This window comes from Phascolarctos cinereus, unplaced genomic scaffold (genome assembly GCF_003287225.1).
Source record: "Phascolarctos cinereus isolate Bilbo 61053 unplaced genomic scaffold, phaCin_HiC Scaffold_1;HRSCAF=81, whole genome shotgun sequence".
Classification (NCBI taxonomy): Eukaryota; Metazoa; Chordata; class Mammalia; order Diprotodontia; family Phascolarctidae; genus Phascolarctos; species Phascolarctos cinereus.
The window spans coordinates 143154682-143180317 of record NW_027555514.1 but is presented as its reverse complement, the minus strand read 5'-3'; the positions used below and the strand labels follow the sequence as shown (position 1 = coordinate 143180317).

The 25636-nt window shown below is 38.7% G+C and overlaps 1 protein-coding gene and 1 non-coding gene across 2 annotated transcripts in view; both read right to left on the bottom strand.

Annotated features, from left to right (window-relative positions):
* Positions 1-5026: 5026 nt before the first annotated feature.
* PUS7 (pseudouridine synthase 7) overlaps positions 5027-25636 on the bottom strand; it is a 51811-nt gene continuing 31201 nt past the window's right edge. Inside the window, 6 exon segments of the mRNA XM_020984554.2 lie at positions 5027-9154; positions 17008-17099; positions 18093-18222; positions 20839-20940; positions 22220-22346; positions 23779-23939. Coding sequence (XP_020840213.1) covers positions 9018-9154; positions 17008-17099; positions 18093-18222; positions 20839-20940; positions 22220-22346; positions 23779-23939 — 749 coding nt within the window. The 3' untranslated portion in view covers positions 5027-9017.
* Positions 25223-25344, bottom strand: LOC144455192 (small nucleolar RNA SNORA70). Its single transcript, XR_013483904.1, has one exon. It is a non-coding gene; the product is annotated as a small nucleolar RNA SNORA70 (small nucleolar RNA).

The window sequence follows — 25636 nt, the reverse complement described above, 5'->3', positions numbered from 1 at the left end:
CCTTTAAAATGGCATTTTGCTTTACCACATCAAATGCCTTTTAAAAATAATCAATATGCAATAAGCATAGTGGGATCTTATATTCACTTTTATTCAAATCTTTTTCAACTATGTGATTGTAAAGACATATTCTGTTGTGGAATATCATTTGCAAAAGCTTCCTGTTGAATGAGACATTACTAGACATTGCCAATAGGTGGATTTGTTTTGTTTGATTCTACTTGTTACAAAGGAGGGCTTCTATTTGATTGTACAGATAGTAATTTTTAAAAAAGAAAAAGAAAGTTGTCCATGAAACATTGAAAACATATATAGAAGGTACCAGAAAAGTTCAGAAGGGTAAGCAGAGTAGTTTTATTACTATCACGTTAGGCTTAATATATACTTAAAAAAACTGTGAAGCGAACTTCAGTGTCATGTGTAATCCTTTTTCATGTTCTTTGTCTATTTAAATATTCATTTATTGATGTTTATTAGGTTAATGAAAAGAAAAAAATTTAAAGCCTGCTTCTTCCCTAAGAAAATGCTCATCAAGGATGCTCTCACTGTGTATATAATGATTCTCATAAAAATTTATATAGATCGGAATGTTGGCACATAGGTCAATAGTTACTGATGTTTTCTAAGTTGCCTTTTTTGGATATTAATAAGGCCAGATATTTTCCCATGCTTTTGGTATCTTACCCTACATTATATATCTTGTGAATCAATTTCTCAATAATCTAACAATTGTGTGGCCTCCAAGGAAGATTCCCTGAATGAACACCTGGTCTAATCTATCTGCCTTTCCCATCTTTGTTCTCTTCAGTGCCATTTCTACCTCTCCTATAAGCACATCTGGGGCTCTGATGTCAAGTTCAAGGGCAGCAGTTTTTCTATCTTAGACACTGAAAAAATTGTTAGAAAAATCTTTGCAAAAGCTTTTACACTTTTCTTCTATTGTCCTTCCACTATCATCCTTAAATCCTTTTGAGATGACTTTGTTTAGGAGGGTCTCTTGCTAAGCTTTCTTTAAACTAGTTTGATCCTCCCCTGCTTCTCTCTGTTTAAGTTGGTGATACTACTCATAATCTTCTAATACCCTTCTTTGTAAGATGCTACAAATGGATCTGTGTTCTAAACCAATGTTGTCATTGACTGTCATCTCTCTCGCTCTCTCCATATATATATATATATATATATATCTCAAGTTGGCTAAGTATATATATCTATATCTATATCTATATCTATATATATATATATCAAGTTGGCTAAGTATTTGGTGCCTAAGGCATTTTTGGTCTCCTTATCATAATAATTGTTTAAATATATTAGGAAATTGTTAAAGTCTATATTTATGTCCTTTCTTCCATCCATGAACCATTTTGCATTTTCAATAACTTGTTTGAACAGGCAAGGATTGAGTTATTTCAACTACACTATCTTCTCATTTTTATTCTTCTAGTTTCATATTAATTTCAATCTTTGTTTTAACAAATATGATTCCCAGTTAGAATGTAATCTATCTCATTTCTTTTTGTGATGTTATTTGGTGGTCTCCACATTAAGTGCCTACTTATTCTCTTCTTGAATTAAGTATTCACAATATATAGGCCTAAAGTTTCTGTATAGCTTATTAGTCCTTGACATCTGTTTTTTCTGATTTATATTTTTCAATATATTTCTTGTCATTTTCACCTTTTTAAAAAATCACAGGCATTTTTACCAACAGACTATTAGAAAAATAATCCCAGTAATCATCTTTAGTTTATTCCTCTAATAAGCCTGTCCATCTGGACTTTCCTGTTACCAGCATCTCCACCTTTCACAAAATATCCAGTCTTTTTTCCTATCCACCCATAGAGAAAACATTTTGAAGGACCACAGGAAGTTGGCAGCTTTGAAGTGCATGCCAAAAGAATAACCCTCACGAGTAAAGTCTTCCATGGGGATTTACCATGAGATTTTGCAATATTTATCACGAGATTTTGCAATAAGGGTATTATCACTCAGGGCCATTCTCTGTTTCCCCATCTTGCCATAATCACGTTTATAAATCTAGTCATTCAGAGATTTCTACTTTGGGTAATCCCATGAAATGTATGGTTCCACAGTCCTTAGCAGGTCAATTGAAGCCTTGTTGAGTATAACAAACATACCATTGAGGATTTGGTGATACCGTTGATAACTCTAATTCTGACCACACTGACTAGTGTGGATTATGTCACCTCCTCTAGTGTCATTCAGCAGCATCAAGGGTGTAGTAAGCCATAAGCAGTGACGGAAACAGGGAGCAAGGAATTTAAGAGTAGAGGACAGTGGGTGGTTGGACTAGTTAACTGTAGGGTAAAGGTTGTGAAGAACTGTAAATGAAGCCAGAGCAGGAGTGATGGCCTGACATAGCACTGCGGGGTAAAGGGTCTGGAGGTCAGGTCTTGGAGGAGTGAGGAATATGAAAGGTTGAAATAAGACAGTATAGTCAAAGGAAGGACTTTCAGATTTCTTTCTAATGAAAATGGAATAATTGGCAATAGTGGTGATTCTGGTGTGAGACTGAGGTAGAGGGAAGGATTAGGTCATGGGAATGGAAATGGATGAATTGGGAGGTGAGGGTGATAGAGGGAACAACAACTTGTATACTGGCATCCCTTAGCGTAAGGGCAAGAAGAATGAGCTAAGTACTGAAATCCTTGAAAAAGGAAAAATGATGGGGAGTCAAACAAAGCCTACCCATAATATTTTTGGATTAGCTCCCTCATCCATTTAATTGGTATGTACTTAAGAAATAAACTCATTTCAATATTTGCCTAAGCAAAAATAATTAGGAAAGTAAATATGCAGCAAAAAATCTAATCTACTGCATTATGAAGCTATATGTATACACACAAATTATGTATGAGTATTTCCATTGTTCATTGTGAATTTATCTGGACTACTGCTCCATTCTATTAGCATAGATAATCAAGAGTTACCAGTAAATCCAATAATTGTGGGGGGAATTGAAAATTTACAGTGTGTCCTAGAAAGCGATAGGTTTAAAATATACCTTTACCTTAAGTCTTTTGATCCTTCCTAGCAGCTCATAATGGCATTCTGAGATGTACAAAATTCATTCCTTGTTGATTTTTTTTAGGCAATTAGGGTTAAGTGACATGGCCAGGGGCCCACAGCTAGTAAGTGTCAAGTGTTTGGTCTGAGGCCAGATTTGAACTCAGGTCCTCCTGACTTTCAGGCTGGTGCTGTATCCACTGTACCCCCTAGCTGCCCCTTTTTACTTTATTTTTCTTGATTTTTTTTTTTTACAAAATGCATTCCTCAAGAGAATCCTATGAGTTTGCCAAAAGCCATGTTTAGGTTTGATGTAAGAAAATTTCAAAGAATTAGAGTTATCCAAAAATGGAAAGTGCCATAGGAGGCAATGGGTGCCCTCAATAGAGATGTTCAAAGTAGATGACTAGATGATCACTTATCAAAGATATTCTAGAGGGAATTCCTGTGCAAGTATAGGTTGGAATAGACAACATCTAGGGTCCCTTCCTGCTCTGAGATTCTGATTCTATAGTGCAAGTATTAACCCCATTTTGTGGATGAGGAAACTAAAAATCAGTAAGGTAAGGAAATGTGCATGGTCACAGCTGTGTCATAGCCGAAAGGTGGACCCAAAATCTCTTGACTCCAAGTCTAGAGCTCTTTCTACCATATAGCACAGGACTGGGAAAACACCATTAAATATCACAGTACTTTGTATTTAGAGAATATGTTATTTAATTGGTGGGGAGTGTTCCCTTCATCAGTACAGACCATCACTTGTCCACGCCTTAGTAGTCAATCTTTATGAGTTTCTGTGGACATGAAAATAAAGTAGCATCTAGTAACTAATCCTCTGGTAATACTTTATCACAATAACATTAGAAAAATACACAGTGAAAAAAAAATTGCAAGCTTGTCAGTAGAGGCAATGTCAAGGCTTTGAATGTGACTTCCAGCAGCAGAGGAGAGAATGAACTATGGGTTCAAGAGAGAATTAGCCCTGGCAGTTGGGACAAGTCAAGTTGCAGAGAACACCAAGCCTAGGTAAGGTAAGGAATCTACCTAGGACAGATGCTGCACCCTGGCCAAAACACCCTGGAGAACATCAGCTGATGAAGACGGAACATGGGGGGCCCTCCAGTGCTGGAGACGTGAGCTGCCCTGTCCCATGTTGCCTCAATACCTGGGTACTCTCTGTGTGTACCCATTCTTCCCACTGCTAATGTATGGGAAAGTGAACTTGAAATTACTATTATTCTTAAGTCATCTCAATAACTAAAAAGAAAAACTGAACTAAAAACTGAACTTAAAAAAAAAAACACCACCACACAGTAAATTCATTCATTATTCATAAAGTTAATATGGCAGGTGAGTTGATTAAACAAGGTGAACAATGTCATTTAAACAAAAATACTGTAGTGAAAATTAGATGACTCATATGTCCAGGTCTGAATGGGGTAGGGGGAAGATTTTACATGTTGAAAATGGTCTTTGTGAGTAGTAAGAATGTAGAAAACTGATTAGCCTGGCCTAGAAAGAACAGGGGTGGGTGGGTGGTTGTCAGTCTGAGAAGAAAGTGGGGGTATTGTTCTCCACACAGTCACCGTTTGTGTGAAAGCAATGCTAACTGGTTGTAGCTGGACTTGTTCCAAGGAAAGAAAGAAAGCAGCCCCACGTGAACTAAATGCCTTTTGCCTTTCCCAGTCATTACTGCTCTGTAATGCTCTCCACCCTATTCAGCTCCTGTTCTCAACTGATGACATTCCTAAGCTTCACAACAAGCCTGGCTTGCCATGGAAATCAAGCCCTGGTTGAGGTTCTCACTCTGGACTGTTGCATTGTGGACTTTCTATAAGCCAGTTTACACATGTTCTCACAAACATTAGCTGTTAAGCTTTAACCTCTTCTCCAGGTTGCCTAGCCCATGAGCTTGGAGATTTGTTTGACTCTACTCAGACGGAACAAAGGGAGGAAGATAAAAGACAGGAAACAAGGAAGGCAGGACAAACACCACAAATCACTTGAAAAAAAGACTTTATTTATGACTCATGAAATAAAGTCTCCTTTAGGAGTATGGTAGCTGAAAGAAGGATAACTTAATAGTCACCAGAAAGAACTCCTTCAAATTTGTATTCTGAATCATCCGTGTGAGTTCCAGATGTAGACATTAATTGTACACTATACTCAGAAGCAGCAGCATATTGTAGTGGATAAAAGGCAGTCTTCGGAGTCAGTAACACCTGAGTTCAAGTCCTACCTCTGAGACATACTGCCTGGGTGACCACGGGCAAGTCACTTAACTTCTCTGTGACTCTGGCAACTTTCTTAGGATGTAAGCTACTGAAAGGTCTCTGATCTGCCTCCATGAAGGGAGTTAGCATGTGGGAAGTTCCTCAGATGAAACCATAGGTCCAGGTCAAAAATCTCTCAAAAGCATATGTATTAACAACGCATCAGATGAGGTTGACTAGCTCCATGGATCGGGGTTTAACAGTATTTCAGTTGTCCTCGACCAGTGAGCAGAAAACCTACTTGATCAATGTAGATTTTCCTTTATCTTAGAAAGGATGACAGAGAACCCCACAAAAATTGTACTTATCTATGGGCTTTGTTGATTTATCTCATCTTCTCTTTGTACTGTCTTCTGTGATTTGTTTTAAGTTTCCAGGGTTAGTAGCTTTCCAAGTCTTGTGATTGAATTTAGGGCATGACCTGATTCATCATGTGTCAGACACTCTTAGAATGGAATAATCTATTCATTATTTCACACCACCACAAAATGCCGTACACTACTTGGTCCCCAAGGAAGACCAATTAAATGTACGTTCTCATTTTATGGCGGCACGGATTCTACTATGTGTATACACACTTAAATGTATGTAAATATATATGTGTATGTATGTAAATATGCACACATAGATACATACGTGTGTATATATACATGTGTATACATATATTTTTATCCTCACAAAATAGAAAAATGTTAAGACTGCCTTAGATTCTCAATTTCCTTCCCTACAAATTTAGATTTGCATAAGTACTGACGCATTTTACCATAGATAAAATATTTAAGTTCTTTTAGCTGGAAAGAGCTAAGAGAACCCCAAAGTAAAAATACAGTGTAATGAGCAATAGCCCCAGATTCAGAAGGTGAGCCAGCTAGGGAATGAGGCCTGACTTTGCCACTTACTAGCTGTGTGACCATGGTTGTTGTATAATTCTTCTGAGCTTTAGTTCTCCATCTGTAAAATGGGAATAAATACTTGTACTAGGTCTGTTGTAGGATGGTTTTGAGCAAAATACTTTGTAATCTGTGATAAGTAGGGCATATGAACAGCTAGGTGGCACAGTGGATAGAATCTGGCTTGGAATCAGGAAGACTTGAGTTCAAATATTGACCTCAGATACTTCCTAGCTGTGCAACCCTGGGCAAGTCACTCAGCCTCTGTCTCAGTTTCCTCATTTGTAAGATGAGGATAATAGCAATATCTACCTCCCCAGAACAAATGAGATAACGGCAAAGCATACAGTGCCTAGCACACAGTAGGTGCTATATAAATGTTATCTTTTATTATTATTATTCTTAAGCTAGAAAAGTATAGGCTATTACTATAGATAAATACTTGATTAGTAAGTCCAAAGAAAGGAGGAAAAGCTGATATCACTGCTAAATGCAGTCTGAACTCTTCAGGACAACAGATCTTCCAAAAAGGCAACAAAGATATTGAGGTATTTTTGCTTCACTGACTTCTCACCATGTGCTCACTATTGGGGGAAGGGGTGTCAAAAGGGACCTTCAATTTACTTCAACAAACATAGAGTCATAGAGCCCATCTCCCTGCCACTACACACGACACAAACTTTTCATCCGCACTCCATTTCAGTTAATCACATGGCTCATTAACACAAGCCAAAAAGAAGCAAGCATTGACCCAGTTGTTTAATTTTAGAAATGATAAAAAAATCAACCTGGAACATAAATGCAACATGATGTTAGCGCAGCTAATTTATTCCTTTGTGTCTTTTCATGTCAGAAAACATGTTGTTTTCCATTGCCAACAATGGCAACACCAAAATCGCTGGTAACAAAAAATACAACCACGGGTATGAACTCTTGGTATCTCTAGTTACCTTTTCCTCCCTTTATCTTTCTAAAAGTACCTGTCTCTACGGAAAGAATCTTCCACATAAAAATACCTGTAATAAAAATTATACCTTAACTGATCAAAAACAGCTATCCATTTACACCAAGTTAAAAAGCCCTGTTAAAGTAGAATTCTCTAGCATACTGATACAGAAGCTTTTGTACAAATATCAAGTGCTTCAAAAGCCCTTTATACTGAAAATGTCTTACTTGCCTTCTGACAAATAGGTGATTCTAGATAATGGAATCACTGCTGTACTTAAGACCACCCAAAGGTCATTCATTGTGACTTAAGTACACATGAATTTATATTTATGTGTAAGGCTCTTGAATTACAGGGGAAGAGGAACCTCAGACTCATTCTTCACATATCCCACCTGTGTCGTCATCTCTAACAGTCTAAATAGTTCTTAATTTTCCTGCTTCTGGTATTTAGAATGTTGTTTTCAACTCCTATGGTTGGTAAAAATCCTTGCTGTCTCTTTAAGGAAATATTAAATCCCTAAAATCTCTACCTTGATCCAAGGCCATTTTTCTTATTGAAAGCAAATATAACTGCGATTTTACCTTTCTGTCCCATCCAGACCAGTAATTTCATCTATGCATGGACCTCTCTGTGAATAAACCTCCTCTACCAACAGGAACTGTTCTAAAATGATGGTGTCTGCAGAGAGTTGTTGGACGGCACTGAGAAGTCATGGACCTTGCTCTGGTTGACACAGCCAGCACATATCAGAGGTGGGGCCAAACCACTCTCTAGTCAGTCAGTCAATAAACATTAAATGCCTACTATGTGGTAGCCACTGTGCTAAGGATACAAAAAAGACAAAGATAATCTGTTCTCAAGCTCATAGTCTAATAGGGAGGACAACATACAAATAATCATCTACAAACAAGGCATATACAGAGCAAATTGGAGATCATTAACAGAGAGAAGGCACTAGAATTAAGGGGATCAGGAAAGGCTTCCTGTACAAGGTGGGATTTTTAGCTGAGACTTGAAAGAAGCCAGGAGGTGGATGGGAATGACCAAGGACAGAGAGCATTCCTAGCATGGGGGACAGTCAGTGAAACCACCCAGAGTCAGGAGAAGGAGGGTCTCTTCGAGGAATGGCAAGGCCACTGTCCTGGACCTCAGGGTACTTGCAGGGTGGAGGGTGGACACGGGTGGGTGGAAGGAGACTCAAAAGGTAGGGATAGCACCTGGCCATGAAGAGCTTTGAAACAAAAACAAAGGTCTTCTTGACTCCAAGACTAGCATTTTACTCACTATTCCTCATATAACTGTGATCTTTTTCCTGGCTTCTTTAAAGATTCAGGTGGCCAGTCACTTATGTCTACGTCTTCTAAGTTTTCCTTCTACTCTGTGTGTATCCTTAGAGTTAACTACTTCTTGACATGTTCTCTCCCTCATTACCATGTAAATTCCCTGAGGTAGGGACTTTTCATTTTTGCCTTTCTTTGTATTCCAAGTGCTTAGGCACAATGCCTGGCACAGAGAAAGCACTTGATAAATGTTTGTGGATTTACTGATTATTCCTCTCTCACCTCTGTGTATTGTGTATTGTATTGTGTATTGTGTATGAGAGAGAGAGAGAGAGTGTGTGTGGGTGTGTGTGTAGACACACACAAAATAAACCAATCAATTTTTTTTTTTGGAACTTTAGTTAGGATCTCCAGAATGTGTACATTTGTACAACAAACATTGCGAACTATTGACTTAAGCTAATAAAAACTTGAAAAAAATACAAATAGTATTTTGCTACAAATTATCAAAACCCACATGGGGCTTGTACTAAGAAGACAAAGAACAGGGAGCCCAGGTGCTGCTATTTCCCCCCTATTAGGATCTTCACAGATCACGTCAGCGGAGCCAAGTAGTATTCAGCTGTGTCTGCTTCTTGATACTTGTATCCATTTTTAGTACTTCTCGAATAGCCATTGTTGCATATGTTGAAGGAGGCAGGGAGAAATCCATCTTCAGGGCCCTGTATTTGCCTTCTGTCACCCAAGAAAGAAGAGAAGAGTCAGGAAAATAAAGGCAGCTGCAAATGAGCTGGAGGGTCACATAATCTCTATACACAGACCAACAAAAAATGGTAGCAATTCCCTACTCTTCCAACTATCAGAATGCCTTATTGTACTGGGGCAGCCCTCTGGTGCTTCTGTATGAGACAGAAGCATGGAGGAGAGATCTGTAAATGTACACTCTTAGGTGAGTATCTATGGTAATTCTACCTCTGAACTCTCTTGGCACCTCATAGTGCCAGAAGAACAAGGAATACATAGAAAACAAAAGTGTGAGGATGATCTTGAAGTGAAATAACACAGTTTTTCTTTTAATTGGGGCATAATAATAAACAAAAAATTAATTCACAAGGGAAAGGTTCAAGGAGAGTCAATTTTGATGTCAAGAAGTGGAAATCCAGTTCTGAAAACTGTTCCTGGCCTCCCACCAACATTTGTTGCTCTCTAGGGCAGATACAATTCTACCTCCTGTATCACTTACTCATCCTATGCTACTCTTAATTACTTTCTCATTGGCTTTTGTGTTAGTTCCAAACAACTGTCTACTGGTCCAACCGACGATGCAAGCCACTCTGATATATAAAGTACAGCATAAAAGGCTTGAGAGAATATGATTTATAGGATGGTTGAGAGATTCTGACAAGAGTGTTATGAGTTAAATCAGAAATTTGGTCCACGAACATCATACTATGCCAACTTTGTTCTTTGTTTTGCCATGACGGCCCATTATGAGCTAATGGCTAAGCAGTATAAAAGATTGGAGAAAGAACTTCCCAGTAATATTCATGCCCACATCAATCGCTTATTATTCTATATACTTGGCACTCATCACTATTTTTTGCTTTGTGTTTCTAAACCACTAGAAAAGAGCCCCCTATTTTCAAAATGACGACTTATCTAGATAAGCGTGCACCTGGGCCAAAATGACTCCATCTCAAATAAAACGCTTTTGCATCTTTTTGTTTAGTAGCACAAGCAGCAAACATTGCAATCTTTGGCAAATCCAATTCTGAAACCTTGTGTTCCTAGCCTTCCACCATTATGATGCTCAAAGATTCCAAAATATAGATCTAGGAGAGACGAAAACAGATAATACTTTACTTCTGCTCCACTGCTTCAGAACCCCTGGGGAAGCAAATACTGCTGGCTGGCACACTTCAGAAAATGGATTCATCCTGTGTAAAAGGGGAAATCTGGGAAAGCCATTTTCAGAACTGTTACGTGCTTATGTATCCCAATAGGTTGCACTCAACTCAGACTCTGAAATTTGCATCATCTCCATTTCCAGACCTTCTGAGGCCTCATTCAGCTGTAAATAATAATATCCTTAGAGAAATCTCATTTGGATATAAGGCTTAAGTTTTGTACATGCATTCACCGTCCTCTTCCCTCCCTCATATGGTATATAGCCTGACCTGAGGATCACTCATTTGGAGAGGGATTTGCCATTTAGTATAGGGGAAAAATCCTTCAAACCCAGAAAAAAATCTCTAATTCAGTCCTGTGTTTCAGCTACTGATGTCTAGCCAGAATTATGACACTGGGGTAGAAAATTGCAGAAGAGAAGCTATTGCATGGGCTGACAAAAGCAGCTGACACCTTGATCATTTCACAGAAATTTTTTTGATACGTGAGAAAATCTGGGGGATGCATAAACTTGGCATGGTAAAAGGAAGGTAACCATGCCACTGAGAGGCAGTTTAGGAGAGTTCAAACAGCCAGGGACCTGGGCGTGAAAAGACCTGCATTCAAGTCCCGACTCTGATAACGTATGACTAATGTCAAGTTAATTAACTTCCCTGAGCCTCTGTCTCCCCATCCATAAAATGAGGATAACGATGCTATCGCATTAGGGTCACTGGAGGAAAGTGCCTTGTAAATGTTAAAGTTTTGTACAAACAGGGGTTCTAATGGAGACATTCTGTATCCAGCACAGCCAGATTGTAGGCAGAGAAGGTGTAAAGCAGAAACCTAAAATTAAAAACCTTAAGCCACCAACACAGAAAGCTAAAAAGGGAATGCTGGTAAGAGAGAAAGAACTTGAGCAAAGCTCCTTAATTTGGAGCTGCAAGGGACCTCAACAGGGATTTTGAACTCGACAAATGGCCAGACTTGCAGAACATTCATGGCAGGTCAACCCCAGTGGAGTACCCTGGGAATCTGTGCTCGGCCCTGTGCTGTTTAACATTTCTTATCAATCATTTGGATAAAGGCACAGATGACAAGCTCATCAAACATGCAGTGGAAACGAAGCTGGGAAGGACAGCTAAAACACTGGCTGACAGAGTGAGGATCCAAGAAGTGACAGGGTGCAGCACTGGACCAAATCCAGTAAGACGAAATTCAGGGGAGGTGTAAACGTAAAGTCTTTCTCTTTGGTTCAAAAAAATAACTTCCAAGTTTTGGGAGAGAATGGGTAGACAGCAGTTTGTCTGAAAAAGATCTAGTGACAGCTAGTGGTACAGTAGATAGAGCACCGGCCCTGGAGTCAGGAGGACCTGAGTTCAAATCTGGCCTCAGACACATAACACTCACTAGCTGTGTGACTCTGGGCAAGTCACTTGACCCCAACTGCCCTCACTAAAAAAAAAAATGTGATTGAAAAAGACCTACGGGTTTTTGTCAATTGACAAGTTCAACCAGTCAGCAGTATATGGCACCAAAAAGAAAAAAAATTCGGGGGGGGGACAGCTAGGTGGCAAAGTGGATAAAGAACTGGCCCTGTAGTCAGAAGGACCCGAGTTCAGACGTGACCTCAGACACTTGACACTTACTAGCGGTAAGCGGGCATGTCACTTAATCCAGACTGCCTTGCCAAAAAAATAATAATGAATTCTGGGCCCATTAAGCGAAGCAGAGCTTCTAGAAGAGGCATGAGTTCTTCTGCCCCCTGTCCTTGTCAGATCATATTTAGAGTATTATGTTCAGTTCTGCGCAATATAGTTTAAGGACAATGATAAACTGAAGAACACCCAGGAGAAGCCAATGAGGAAGAGGAAGGGCATTTAGGTCACGTCATAGGAGGACTTGTTGAAGGAAAGAGACATGCTTACCCCAGAGAAAAGGAGACTCAGGGGGACACAATAACTCTCTTTCCAAACCAGATGGACTACTGTGTATCAGAGGGATTAGATTTATTTTGTTTGGCTCCAGGGAGCAGAATCAGAGGCAATGGGTGGAATCTGCAGAGACCAAATTAAGCCTGATGTGAGGGAAACTTCCTAATAACTAGGAACTTTGCGAAAAGATAGATGGGCCTCCTTGGAGCTAGACACGGGGGTGAGCAGGTGGGGTAGATGCTTGGAGTTCTCCTCTCACTGGAGGTCTTCAGACAGAACCCAGATGACCATTTGTCTGGGATGCTGCCGTAGGGAATCCGTTCAGGGAGAGGTTTGACTACACGGCCAATGAGATTCTTTCCCACTTTAAAATGCTGCAATTCTGTGAAATTCATCTGGTTCAACTCCTAAATTTTATGAAAGAGAAACTATGTCCAGACTTGTCCCAAGCTACAAAGAGTAACTGCAACAGGGGTATTGAGAACCTTATTATACTTTTTCAGATTGTTTTTTGTTAAAAGAAAGAAAGGGAGAATGCTTTCAATGTAATATTAGTACTACTGAAAGTGGTTGTTATCATTATTACTGTTTAATGTGGTCTTCAGTTACAAAGCTGTAACAAGCATATTGAGTTTATGGGGAGGCAGGTGGGAGACAGAGGGGTGGGCCTCAGAGTTAGGAAGACCTGGGTGTAAGTCCCGACTTTGACACATACTGGCTGTATGATCCTGGGCAAGTCACCTAACTGATTATCCTTGGACCACCGGCACTTTGAAGATGCACAATAATTGCTGACAGGGATCTGCAAAGGGAGTTTCTCTGCCAGAAGTTCCTATGCAGAAATCAGGTCCAGACCAAATAAGTATATATTAATTTGTTGGTCTTTTGATTCAGCTTCTTTCAATTTATACCACTTAAATCAAGCCTTCCCGTATTTTCTTGAATTCTTACATTGTTCCTTATGGTTTATAATGATAATATATAGTGTTTTCAAGTTTGCTAAGTACTTTACATGTTATCTCATCCAATTCTCACAATAACCCTGTTTGGCAGGTCCCATGATTAACAGCTTTTTACATAAAATTGAAGAAAGAGATTGAGAGAAGATAAGTAACATCCCTGGGATCTCAGGGGTAGGTAGTGAGCACCTGAGGCAGAATCTGAACACAGGTCTTTCTGACTCTAGGTCCAGCACTCTACCCACTAGGCCAACTTAAGTCATATATGACCAAAATTAGTCAGTCTTTTTCTAACCACTAGACACATAGTTTCCAACCTTTTGCTATTACAAGTAGCACCATTATTGACTTTTTTAATATAGAAAGATATTTTCTTCCTGTCAATCTACCTGGGTATAAACCTAGTACTCATATTGCTAAGTCAAAAGGTAAGAAGAAAGTTGTACCTTTTCTTGTACAATTCCAAACTGTTTCCAAAATGGCCATACCATTCTTTCAACCACTGGCTCGCTCCTTTGCCCATAACACCCTGGATTTGTCCTAGAGGGGGAGTGAGAACATTTTCTTTGCCTCCACTGGCACCTTCAGACTTTCTCTTTACCACCATCACATCATTCAGCACTCTCTTCTCTAAAGTTCACAATATCAGAGGTCTCCATCCAAGCTACAGCTCAAGTCATTCTTTTTTTTTTTTCTCAGGGAGGTCAGCACCTGACCCACCATTTTGCTCTCCTTTTCCTCATACTACATGACTTCAGCATCCATGTTATGCTCCCTTACCCTCATAAGCTCTCAATTCTTTAGTCTCCTTGTAACCACAACCCAACTAGAGATGGGGATGGTCACTATTACCAACAGGTGCTCTACTCCTCTCTAATGAAAAACTCTGACATTCCTTTTTCTGACCCCAAATCCATCTCTTGCTATAATCTCACTCAACCAGATTACTCCCACCATCTGCCTCTTCTGCTCCTACTCATGGGACGCTGAATGGAGCCAGAGGGATAAATTCATGTTGTCTGACTTCAAATGGGCTCTGACTAAAGCAAGACAATCCTTCTCTTCCCCCACTCCATTCCCCATCTCACTCCCCACAAAAGCTTTTCCAAACATTCTCTTCACTCAAGCCTCCTATATCTCCCCCACTCTCTTCTCTCTCAGCTAAAGACCTTTCCTCTTACTTTTTTGAAAAAAATTGAGGCCATTCAACATGAGCTCTCTCTTCTTCCATTCCGTTAATCTCTCCTTTCTCACAATGTCTAACTATGAGGTGGTCTTTCTCTTTGCCAAGGCCAATTCTTCCATCCTTGTTCTCATCTCTTTCTGTTTTCGCCATAGGACTGCAACCTCAATAATCCCTTTAATCTTCAGCTTTTTCTTATCTACTACCGTCAAACATGCCTCTCCCATCCTTAAAAATCTTTCATTAGTCACTACGATCTCCTAAACCATAGTCCTACATCTTTCTTCCCTTTCTCAGCCAAACTACTACAAACAGATGCCTATACTCACTGCTCACTCCTTAATCATTTGCAGGTTGGCTTCTGGCCTCACCGCTCACTTGAAACTGCCCTCTTGAAACTGCTCTCGATGAAGCCATCAGTGATCCCTTAATTACCAAATCTCCTTCCAAAGCCCTAAGTAATTCCTTAATGACTAAAATATGGTGCTCTTTTTTTTTCAGTCCTTATCCCTCTAGGCCTCTCTGCTGTATTTGAAACTGCAGGCCATCTTTCTTCCTGGGCTTTCCTGATATTATGCCCTCCTGGTTCTGCTACCTAACCATTCTTTCTCAGTCTTTTGCTGGTTCATTATCCCCACCACACCCTTTAACTGTGGGTATCTCCCATGGCTCTGTTCTAGGTTCCCTATTCTTTCTTTACACTTTCTCTCAGTAACCTCATCAGTTCCCACAGGCTCGATTACCCTTCTATGCCAATAACCCTCAGATTTGATTTAAGCATAGAAGACAGTGTTGAGTGGAATTGGCTGACTATGAATTCAAAATTAGAGAAAGAGGGAACGTCAGAGCAGGGATAAAGGCCTGAGAAGGCACTAAAGGGCAAAGGTCTCAGTGAGGGCAAAGAATGGTTTTGGGGTGAGTGAGACATAGCAAGAGATGACATGATAGGAAGTTAGGGTCAAAGAGAAGAATGTCAGGAGTGGAACACTTCCAGGTAATGTGAGATCCATATCTATATACCCCGTACAGTTTCTCCCCTGAGCTTCAGTCCCATATCAAATGCTTATTAGATAATTTCCAACTGGTGTTCCAAAGACAAGTCAATGTGCCTAAGATAAAATTCACCGTCTTTCTCTCCGAACCCACCCCTCTCCCAAACTTCCCTACTTCTCCTGAAGGTACCACCAATCTTCCAGTATCCCAGGTTTGCAACCTTGGTGTTATCCTCCACTCCCTTTACCCCACATAATCAATCAGTCGCTAAGTAGCGCTGTTTCTACCTGCACACATCTCTCACATCCAATCCTGTTCCTTTACTCACAAGCTGGCACCTTCACCTCTCACCCAGACTTTTGCAGTGTACTCCTACTTAGTTTCCCTGGCTCAAGTCCATTCTCCACACAGCTCCCAATGCGGGATTTTCCTTATGCAAAGATCTGACTGTGATATTTGCCCCTACTCAATAAACTCTAGAATCAAATAGAATCTCCTCATTATAACATTTAAAGCCCTTCACAACCCTGCTAACATATCTTCACAGTTTCTCTGCAATCCAGCCAAACTAGCCTTCCTTACTGTTCCTTACTCATGACATCTCATTTCCCATATCTGGGCCTTTGTACTATTATTCATCATGCCCCAGAATGCAAACTCCTTAAGGGCAAGCACCACAGTGCGTAACAGCTTAAAAAATGCTTGCTAATTGCCTGAATTAATATGCCTGTTCTCTTCCAGTATTGATTTGTCCATCAATCACCTTTTCTGATTTGACTAGAATAAAGGGATACCTCAAAATTGTATTTCTTAACTGCACAAGGGAGAAGGGTCTAAATCAGGGGTAGGGAAACCTGTGGCCTCGAGGCCACAGACCTCTAGGTCCTCAAGTGCAGCCCTCTGACGGAATCCAAACTTCACAGAACAAATACTGCCAGGTTCCCCACCCCCAGTCTAAATAGAACTGAAAGCCATTTTGTCTTTTTCAATTTTTTTTTTCATTTGCTGCCAAGAGTTCATCACCAGCCACTGGTGATAAGCTATTTAGCAGAAACTACCATATCATGAAGAAATAGAAAGGTAGAATTTTTGTAAGAAAATAAATTTATAATTGGAAAAATTCCAGGCAATGTACAGGAATTTTTTTTTGGGGGGGGGAGGTGGTAGAGAGGAGAAGAAGAGTATTCCCAGAACACTATCAAAGAAGGAGCCAGTCTGAACACATATTTTCTCTTCTCCCCTACCCTCTAGCCCCATTGGGTTTTGGGCATCATTCAGAACAGCAGCCTCCCTCCTTCCCCATCTATCTAGGTGCTCCCAATCACAGACTCCCAGTCTTTTTCTGCTGGCTCAGCTGTCACTCTGTTCTGCTACCCCCTAGGTGATTTTAGTTCCAGGAACACCACTTCAGCCATAGTCCCACTCAAGGTCAGCCTCATCTAAGCCACAGCATTTAGCCCTTGGGAGCTCAGGTGGGACAAGATGAGTTGTGCTTTCAACACAGTGAATACCCTCCTCTGAGCCACTAATTTCTATTCATTTATGAAGCTGACCTCATAATTTATAGCAACAATAATATAACAATTGTTATTAAAATGCTCACAATTTAGAAGTGGAGGTAACCCCACTTACCAGCAGCAAACACAGGTGGTGGTTTTCCTTCTAGGTTGTCCAAATCTGTGTTGAAAAGTGGAATTCTAGGATCATCGTAGGAAACAACCTCCCTTTAAAAATATATACATGAGGGCATTAATTTGAATACAAAGTCTCATTTGGGATAAGAAGTACTTTACTCTTAAATCTTCAAAGTAACCAGGTGGATGAATTTAAAATACAACATAAAATTATAGATTTGGAGTAAGAATTGGGGTAAGTTTCAAACATACCTCCATTGAACAACTGGCCGGATGACAGGCATTAAAGTATTTTAAAATGGATTAAAATACAAGAGTTATCTTCCTGCCTCTCTGCCCCCTCTCATCCACCAGTCTATGGAAGTCTATGTTATAAGACATAAAATATTCCTCCAGGTTGCAAGTTCTTGAGGAAAAACCTCACTAGAGAGTACCTCTCTCTGAAACAGCACAGGAGGAAGTAGGTATTGAATAGCAGCATGATCTGGACATTAATATTAGGTCTTTGACCTGAAACCTTCAATAGGCGAGAACAGAAGAAAAACAGCCACTGGAAAAAGTATGAAACCTGCTTTATTCTTCTAGTCAATCTCAAATTTCTAGTGACCTGGAAATTAGAAATTCAAGATTTCAATATGTTGATTACTAGAAATAAAGTTTTTGACAATGACATGCATTTAAGTATTTTTAAATGGATTAAAATACAAAAGACATTTTCTTCCTGTCTCTCTGTCCCCTTTCACCCATGGGGTACCTGACACAAAAAGTACTAGATGAATTCTTAAAACTATTATAGCCAATTTGGAATATGAGGATTCTTTTTCTTATAAATTATTAAATCAAACTTAGGTTTTCCACAGCAGGGAAAGACTTGATCGTCTATACATCTCTTATATATAATTTAATAATGTTATTCTACCATTAAGTAAGTCTCCTTTGCACCTGTCTGGCATTCTAAATGAGTTTATTTGTTTTTAGGTTTATGTACATTAAATCGCAAAAATATGAAAAATTCTTCTACGTATTGTAAACATTACAGAGTGGACACAATTCGATTCCATTCGACTCCAAAATATTACTCACCAGCTGACATTCTGAGGGCGAATAATGATCTTTCGGTAGGCACCTGATAAGGAATAATCTCGGATTTTATGTTTCATGTTGTCAATCTTTAGATGGTCGGCAGCTAGCATTTCCTTATAAGTCTCACTAACTAAAGCAGAACAAAAAAGAATCAAATGGAATGTAGAGTAACATGTTAAACCAGTATGCGAAGGATTAAAAATAAGTTTCATTGGACCCCATCCCCTTTGGACAAAATCCATCTCATTCTGTAAATATTAACACATTCTTAGCATTGCATAAAAATGTGTCTTCAAACTACCAGAATGAGAACTCCTAGAATTACACCATCCCAAAGTAAGAAAAATAAAAAACTTACTATTGGTTTATATTCCAAAATATGTTATTGATTAATTTTCTGAAATTAGAACACATTTTCTCATCCACATGCAGGTTAAACTAGATGGCTTCTGAGTCAGTCTATGCTAGACAGAGCTGGGGCTTGAACCCAGGTATTGCTGGTTTCCAGACCAACTCTCTATCTCCTAGAGCACACTGCCTCTCAACCAGGTTTAGAACAGCTATGTATTTGGGCCTAGTAAGACATCACTGATATATCTGATTCCCTATGCACATCCTCGCAGATCCATATCCTCCAGACTAAAAAATCCAGCACTGCTATCAAAGAGCCAATACTGGGACCTAGCAAACACAGTGAGGAGGAAGCTGATCACCACCTTTTCCTCTGCTCCCCTTCTAGTTTGGAGGTGTATTAGCTAAAACTCCATTAGAAGGAAGATGAAAGGGCTGTCAAACAAGATTTTGATCTTTTTTTAAACTAGAGTACCTCATGGTCATGGAGGGGCAAGGGAGAGGGAGGATTTTCTGCATAATCAGAAGCATAAGTAAGGCTTTCTGACCTTGAAACCAAAGCAGCATCCTCAATAAGCAGCATTTACCTTGTGACTGTTCCTTCAATCATTTAAATGGCATTTATAAAAATGACAGTTTACAGAGAAAGATTCTTGAGACTATTATAACAGCATAATCAACAGCAAAAGAAGACAACTTCCATTAGGAGTAGGGAATATGCACTCTGGAATATAGTGAACAGTCATTTTTTATTCATCTTCTATCACTATATGGGGTTATCCCGGAAGTCTTAGTGCAGTTTCAATCTTTAACAGCATTAAGACTTCTGGAATACCCTGTATTTTGCTAGCAGAACCCCTTGGCGCTGAAACTGCCAAATATAAATTCCTGGGTCATTTGTATTGCTTTGGGGAACAATAGTTATTCAATATTTTGTTCAATTTCCTTTTTTTAAAAAAAAAAACAACTCTTTTCCTTTGGTGTTAATGGAATTATAGAAGGGACAAGGAAATTCAAAATATAGAGCACCAGGGCTAGAGGTTGAGGTATTTAGGACAGAAATTCAGCTCTGTTCTTGCAGATCAAATCCTGTTTCCAAGAACTCCAAACACTTCTGTAGCACTTAAATTTAGTCATATACTAAGCCTGCAGGGTAAAGGATTAAAGTAGATCAATGGTTCTCAGTTAGTGGTTGGGGTTTTTTCACCGATGGTCCAAGGGGTTCATGCTAAAAATTCTTTAATAACACTTTAAGCGGTCAATTATTACACAATTATTATGAGAGTCATGTTAAATATTCCCAGGGATTCACTGAACAGAAAACACTGGGAACCAGTGAGGTAGTTATAACATATTGACTCTTGGAAGTAACAAGTTCAGATTTCTACACTAATTCCCTCCCTTTTAATAACTCCCTATTTATTCTGTACGTAGCTTGGTTTGTATATATTTGTTTGCATGTCATCTCTGCAATTAGACTATAAGCTCCTTGAAGGCAGAGACTGTCTCTGCCTCTTTCTGTATCCCTAGTATTCAGCACCGTGCCTGGCACACGGTAGTCACTTAATGAATGTTTATAGAGGAATGAATGAATTCTAGAGAGGAATAGGTTAGGGAGCACTTTATTTCTAAATAAAGACGCATTTTATTGACTTTAATTCACCTTTCAGCAGAGGCCCATATGATAATTGTCTCTGCCCTTAAAAAAAAGTCCTCCAAACACAACTAATTAAAGAAAATCACATCAGGATTATTTGCTTAGTCCTTAATAATTACTTTTTAAAAAATAATAAATTTCCCTACTAGTTTACTAGTTTACTCTGTTAAACTGCAAGAATAAGAAAATTTACATTAGCTAGTTCCTGATTAACTTTAACTAACTGAAAAGTGAATCTGTAACATAAAGGTCACAAAGAGGCTTTGTATACATGCTAGTGCTTAATAAATACTTCATTCATTCATTCATTCCAACAAATAATTATTTAGCAGCTTTGGAAACAATGTTATTTTACATCTACTTGAGTTTGGAAGAGATTACAGTCTGGGTCCCCAAATCAGCATATTAAAGTTAAAAAACTAAAGCAAGTAAATTTCTTTTGCCCTCCCCCTTAGCTTCGGAAAATTTGGCAGGTGGCTAAGAACTAAGAGAGCCTAATCATCTTGCTCACCATGTTATTCCACACATATTTTTAATTTCTTAAAAATAAAACAAAAGGGGCAGCTAGGAGGCGAAGTAGATAGAGCGCCAGCCCTGGAGTCAGGAGGACCTGAGTTCAAATCTGACCTCAGGCACTTGACACTTACTAGCTGTGTGACTCTGGACAAGTCACTTAACCCCACTGCCTAGCAAAAAAAACCAAACCAAACCAAACCAAAAACCAAAAGAGGAGCTTACTTTTATGCTTAGGGTAGAGAACATCAAAACCAGGTAAAGGCATCACCACATCGTGAATGGAGTAGGAATTAATGTCTGCTTCCTCAATATATGTGGCTGTAGCTGCAAGTTCACAAATATGTAATCATTTAAGCATACAAGAAATATTCTCATCTCAGGCTTCTGAAATTAGCTATATTATGGGTAAGCTCGGAAAAGGGTGTTTTAAGAAAGAGGATCACAGCTACTTTTCTTTTTTGAAAAGAGCCCATCTGGACACTGGTTAATGATTACAAGGCATTATAAAAGCTTTCAGAGGAAAGGAATGCTGTTGTGGCATTTGTTTAACGGCTTTTCTAAATGACCAGTTTTTTAAATCAGCAATCTTTTTTATTAATTTATTTTATCAACAATCACTTCCATAAGCTTTTGAGTTTTAAATTTTTCTCCCCCTCCCTCCCTAAGATGATGTGCAATCTGATATAGGCTATACATATACATCCCTATTAAACATATTTTCACATGAGTGATGTTGTAAGGAAGAATTAGAACCAACAGGAGGAACCACAAGAAAGAGAAAACAAAACAAAACAGAAGAAAAAATAGCAAACAGTATGCTTCTATCTGCATTCCAACTCCACAGTTGTTTCTTTGGATGTGGACAGCATTTTCCATCCTAAGACCTTTGGAGATTTAAATCAGTAATTTTAAAATGGAATCAAACTGACCAAAAATCTGTCAAAGAATTCTGAACTCATTAAAACAAAGCTTCATAATAAATAAATAATAAAATAAAAGGACCCTATTATGTAAAGCTGTAACAGATGAATGCAATGGGGGAGGAGAAAAGGGGTTAAAGGAAAGTCAGTTTGTCTTAAAAGGATAAAGTAAGGACCTACCTCCACATTCTAAAATAATGTTTCATAAGAATAAATCACTTCATTGAGTAGGGCTTAAAATTTAGTTCTTTACTAGTTATTTAGAGATGAAATTTCTATCCTAAAGGAAGGGTTGTCCGATGCCATGTAGATCAGAGATTTCTGCTGTCTGGCACACCTGTGGCCATCATGAGACAAGCAATATGAAGGGAACGCCCCAGCGTGAGTTAGTCTTCAAGCCAAATCTAGAACCATAGTCTAGAACTAGAGACTGTGCCACAGTTCTTATTGGTTGGGAAAACTCAAAGTGCCCAAATACCAGAAAAGTGTTTTAAGATCCTCACACAAACCTGCACTGGATAAAATAGTTTACAGCCCATTAGACTTCATGTTTTTAAATACCAGACACATGCCTCCTCAACTCAGTTGCCAGGCTAAACCTAAAGCTATTTAGTGGTAACCTAGCAACAGTATGTTCCAAGGCCAGGAGCAAAAGACAGAGGCTGACAACTTTTCCTTTTTACCTCCTTTAAGTATGAGATCCCCTGGAACAGGCTTCAGTCCATACTCTTCAATTCTCTTGCTCACCATGTTATTCCACACATAACTCTGATAACTATGAATATACATCAAGCGGTTATTTCTTGGTATCTGCAGAGAGGAAGAAATCAGCAAAATCAACAAAAATGAGAGAAGAAATCAGACATGGAAGGCATCTTTGAAATCATCTTAAGGGTTCTTAAACTTTTTTCATGTCCATGGACCCCTCTGACAAACTGGTAAAGCTTAGGGAGCCTTTCTCAGAAAAATGTATTTAAGTGCATAAAATAAAAATTTTGTAAGCTCAAAAGTAAACCTATTATCCTGAAGTAGTTACCAGAATATTTTAAAGAAACAAGTTCACAGACTATAGATTAAGAACTTCTGAGAGATGATCATGACCATTACTTGTTTATTGATTGCTGTTCCTTTACATACTAAATTCTTACCTTTCAGGCTGCAAAAAAATTCCCCAATCCCTAATTCTCACATCTATAGAAGTCTGCAAACAATTAACATTAATCTTCTTTTTATAGATGGAGATGCAGAAAAGCTGAAATTGTACAACAGTTATTTTCATCAGCTAATGATAAGGCTGATGAATTGTTTGTAGGTTACGTTCAAATATACCACTACGGTGATTTTAAAAAATTGTTATTTATTTTAATTTTAATTTAGTGACTTTAAGAAAAAGAATTTATAAATGTATGGCAAACCTAACAGGGCTTTCATCACCACATTCTAAGATGTTTCTAAGTGAAAAAATACAAGCAATTTCACTAATAATGAGCTCAATGAGGCAACCAAATGGCTTTCTGTTTGCCACACATGGAAAAGAGACACCAGTACTCAAACAGAGATTAGAGAGATCTAAACATCAGGTGAAGTTCATCTCATAAAGCTATCATGATTTTACCAGATGCTTAACATAGAAAGCAAGAAGAGGGCAAAAATATGCCTTCAGTTTCATTTATGACAAATGTAAATTTGTTTCGTTTCAGACACATCTTTTTAGTTTACCAAGAGCCCCTCCTCTTTTTTAGTTCTAACAAGGGAAACACAAATACCTGTGAGCCAAACCCTCAATGACAGAAGGTCTGGATTCTACAACTTTCTATTTTCTAAACTACCAAGAAAGTCTATCTAATAGTGGAAAGCATATGAAATTAATCAGCTATAAAATGTCCATTAGTATAGACTGCTTTTCCATACTGTAAGTCTCTTGAAGCCAAATGGTACTATTTTTAGCCTCTGTATACCAAGTTCCTAGCACACTACATTACATACAGTAGATAGTCTTAAAGTGTTTACTGAATTGAATTAAAATAATTTTATCCATTTGTATTTATGACTAAAAATAAATTATATAAATTCACCTCCCAAGTGACTTTTTCTTCTTTACCTCTAGCTCGTAAAAACCCCCCAAAACCTCCCAAAACAAAAAACAAACAACAACAACAAAAAAAAAAACTCTAACGGTCAGCACCTATAAGATTTGTTACACCTCTTAAAGTCATTGCCTAACTTCACAAATCACACTCACTATGCCAAATGCAGACACAATATTCTTCAGTCCATATTTTGAAAGTCCTCGAAGCAGCTGCCCTTCCACACACCTTTTGACAGGTAGTTTTTTGAGGGCAGCATCAGGATCTTTGGTCTTGGCCCACTCTTCTCGACATTTGACCAAGTACACCTTTTCGGCTGCAAAAACAAGTAGTAGACAACTTAACCCATATGAATCCTTCTAAATCTTTTTTAAATTTTTTTTGAATCCTTCTAAATCTTAAAATAAAATGCTCATCACAAACAAATATTTGGGAATTTCAACCAAAAACAGAGTCCTGTGGACCCATTTTACAGGACTAGTAAAAGGAAGAGCGCATATGGATTTTAAGTGACTGAGCAGACCACTGTGCTGAGAGCTAAAACAAAGTGGTACTCATATCCTAGCTGACTAAACAGGGATGTTTGCTTTTCTTTTCTCTCTGCTCTTTTAATCTAGTACTATTAAATTCATAGGGCAAGTTTTCTTTTAATGAAGTGATTAAGCCATCCATCATGGGATCTACACTTAAAGTTCAAAGAGGTCTTAGACATTTTCTATTCCAACCCTTTCATTTTACAGATGAGGAAAGAAGGGTCCAGTGATTAAAATCTGACCACCCTTACATAGCAAGTGGCAGTGCCAGGATTTTAACTCAGACAAGTCCTTATCATTCCAAGTTCGGTGCTTTTCCATTTTCTTTAGACCAGTACTACAAAATTAGCAAAAATGTTAGCACTGTCAACATAACTGTAAATTCAATATTTTTTACAAAGTCTAGTTTTAGGGAAATTTTTTTACAAAAATATTTTAAAGTATTCTTTAAAATAAATCCCCAGGCTTTACGGAACCATAAAGAATCAAAAGAATGAAGTTTCTCTGTATTTCTAATAAACGTTTGTTAACTGATCTATTGATTCTAATACTTTCTTAGAAGCACAGATTTCTTTTGTGCCTGAAAATGGACAGGCAGGTGTCCTTCCTGTAGCTGACACCTAACTATTCCTTCACGATGCCTAGAATGTTGGTGAAATTTGTCTGAGAGTCCTTGGCTAGAGATCTATTTAATCCCCAAACCAAAAGGGATGAAATATTTCTCAGTGATCAGGCCTTCAAGTTCATTAGCACTAAACTTGATGAAACTCTCCCAAAGAGCATACCATTGTGCTGAGAACTAAAACAAACTGGACCTTCTGAAAGCAAGGGACCATATGAAGTGATCACTGCATAAAGTCTCTATCACACTGCTCTAGACCTTGGCCCAAATGGCCATCATGATTTGGCCAATGAGCACACACACTACATCGCCCAAGGACTTCTCAAGTAAATTCCAGGTGTCTTGTCTATAACCCATGGAAGAGAAGGTGGGGAGAGAGGCAGAAGTCGTAGTAGGGTCAGGAAAAGTTGCTGACCTAGGCAAGGGATCTGACCCAAGTCTGGGAAGTAACTCCAAGGTCCCTTAAGGAATCCCATAAAAAGAACAAGGTATATATACAACCAAAAGGGGCTGTTTTCCACAATCACTGGCTCTTGATTAAGATGGGGCCAGTCAGCCTAATTGGATGTGAGGATCCCAATACTATCAAAGTTCTTCTACACAGCATATAGTTAAAAAAGGAAATGGACTGAACAGTATTTTATAGCAAACCATGAACTCTTACACAAAAGTCCTACTCTAAAGCATCATCATGGCACGGAGGTGACCCCTCAAAGGCTAGGCCAGTTGAGTGTGAACTCTGGGAAATCCCAACCAAGCTGGAAATGTTTCAATAATGGCACAACTCCAGTGACAAACTACCTTTGTCTGTCACCTAAAGACCAGCCTGGATAAATTTGGAGAGGTTCATCACCCGTT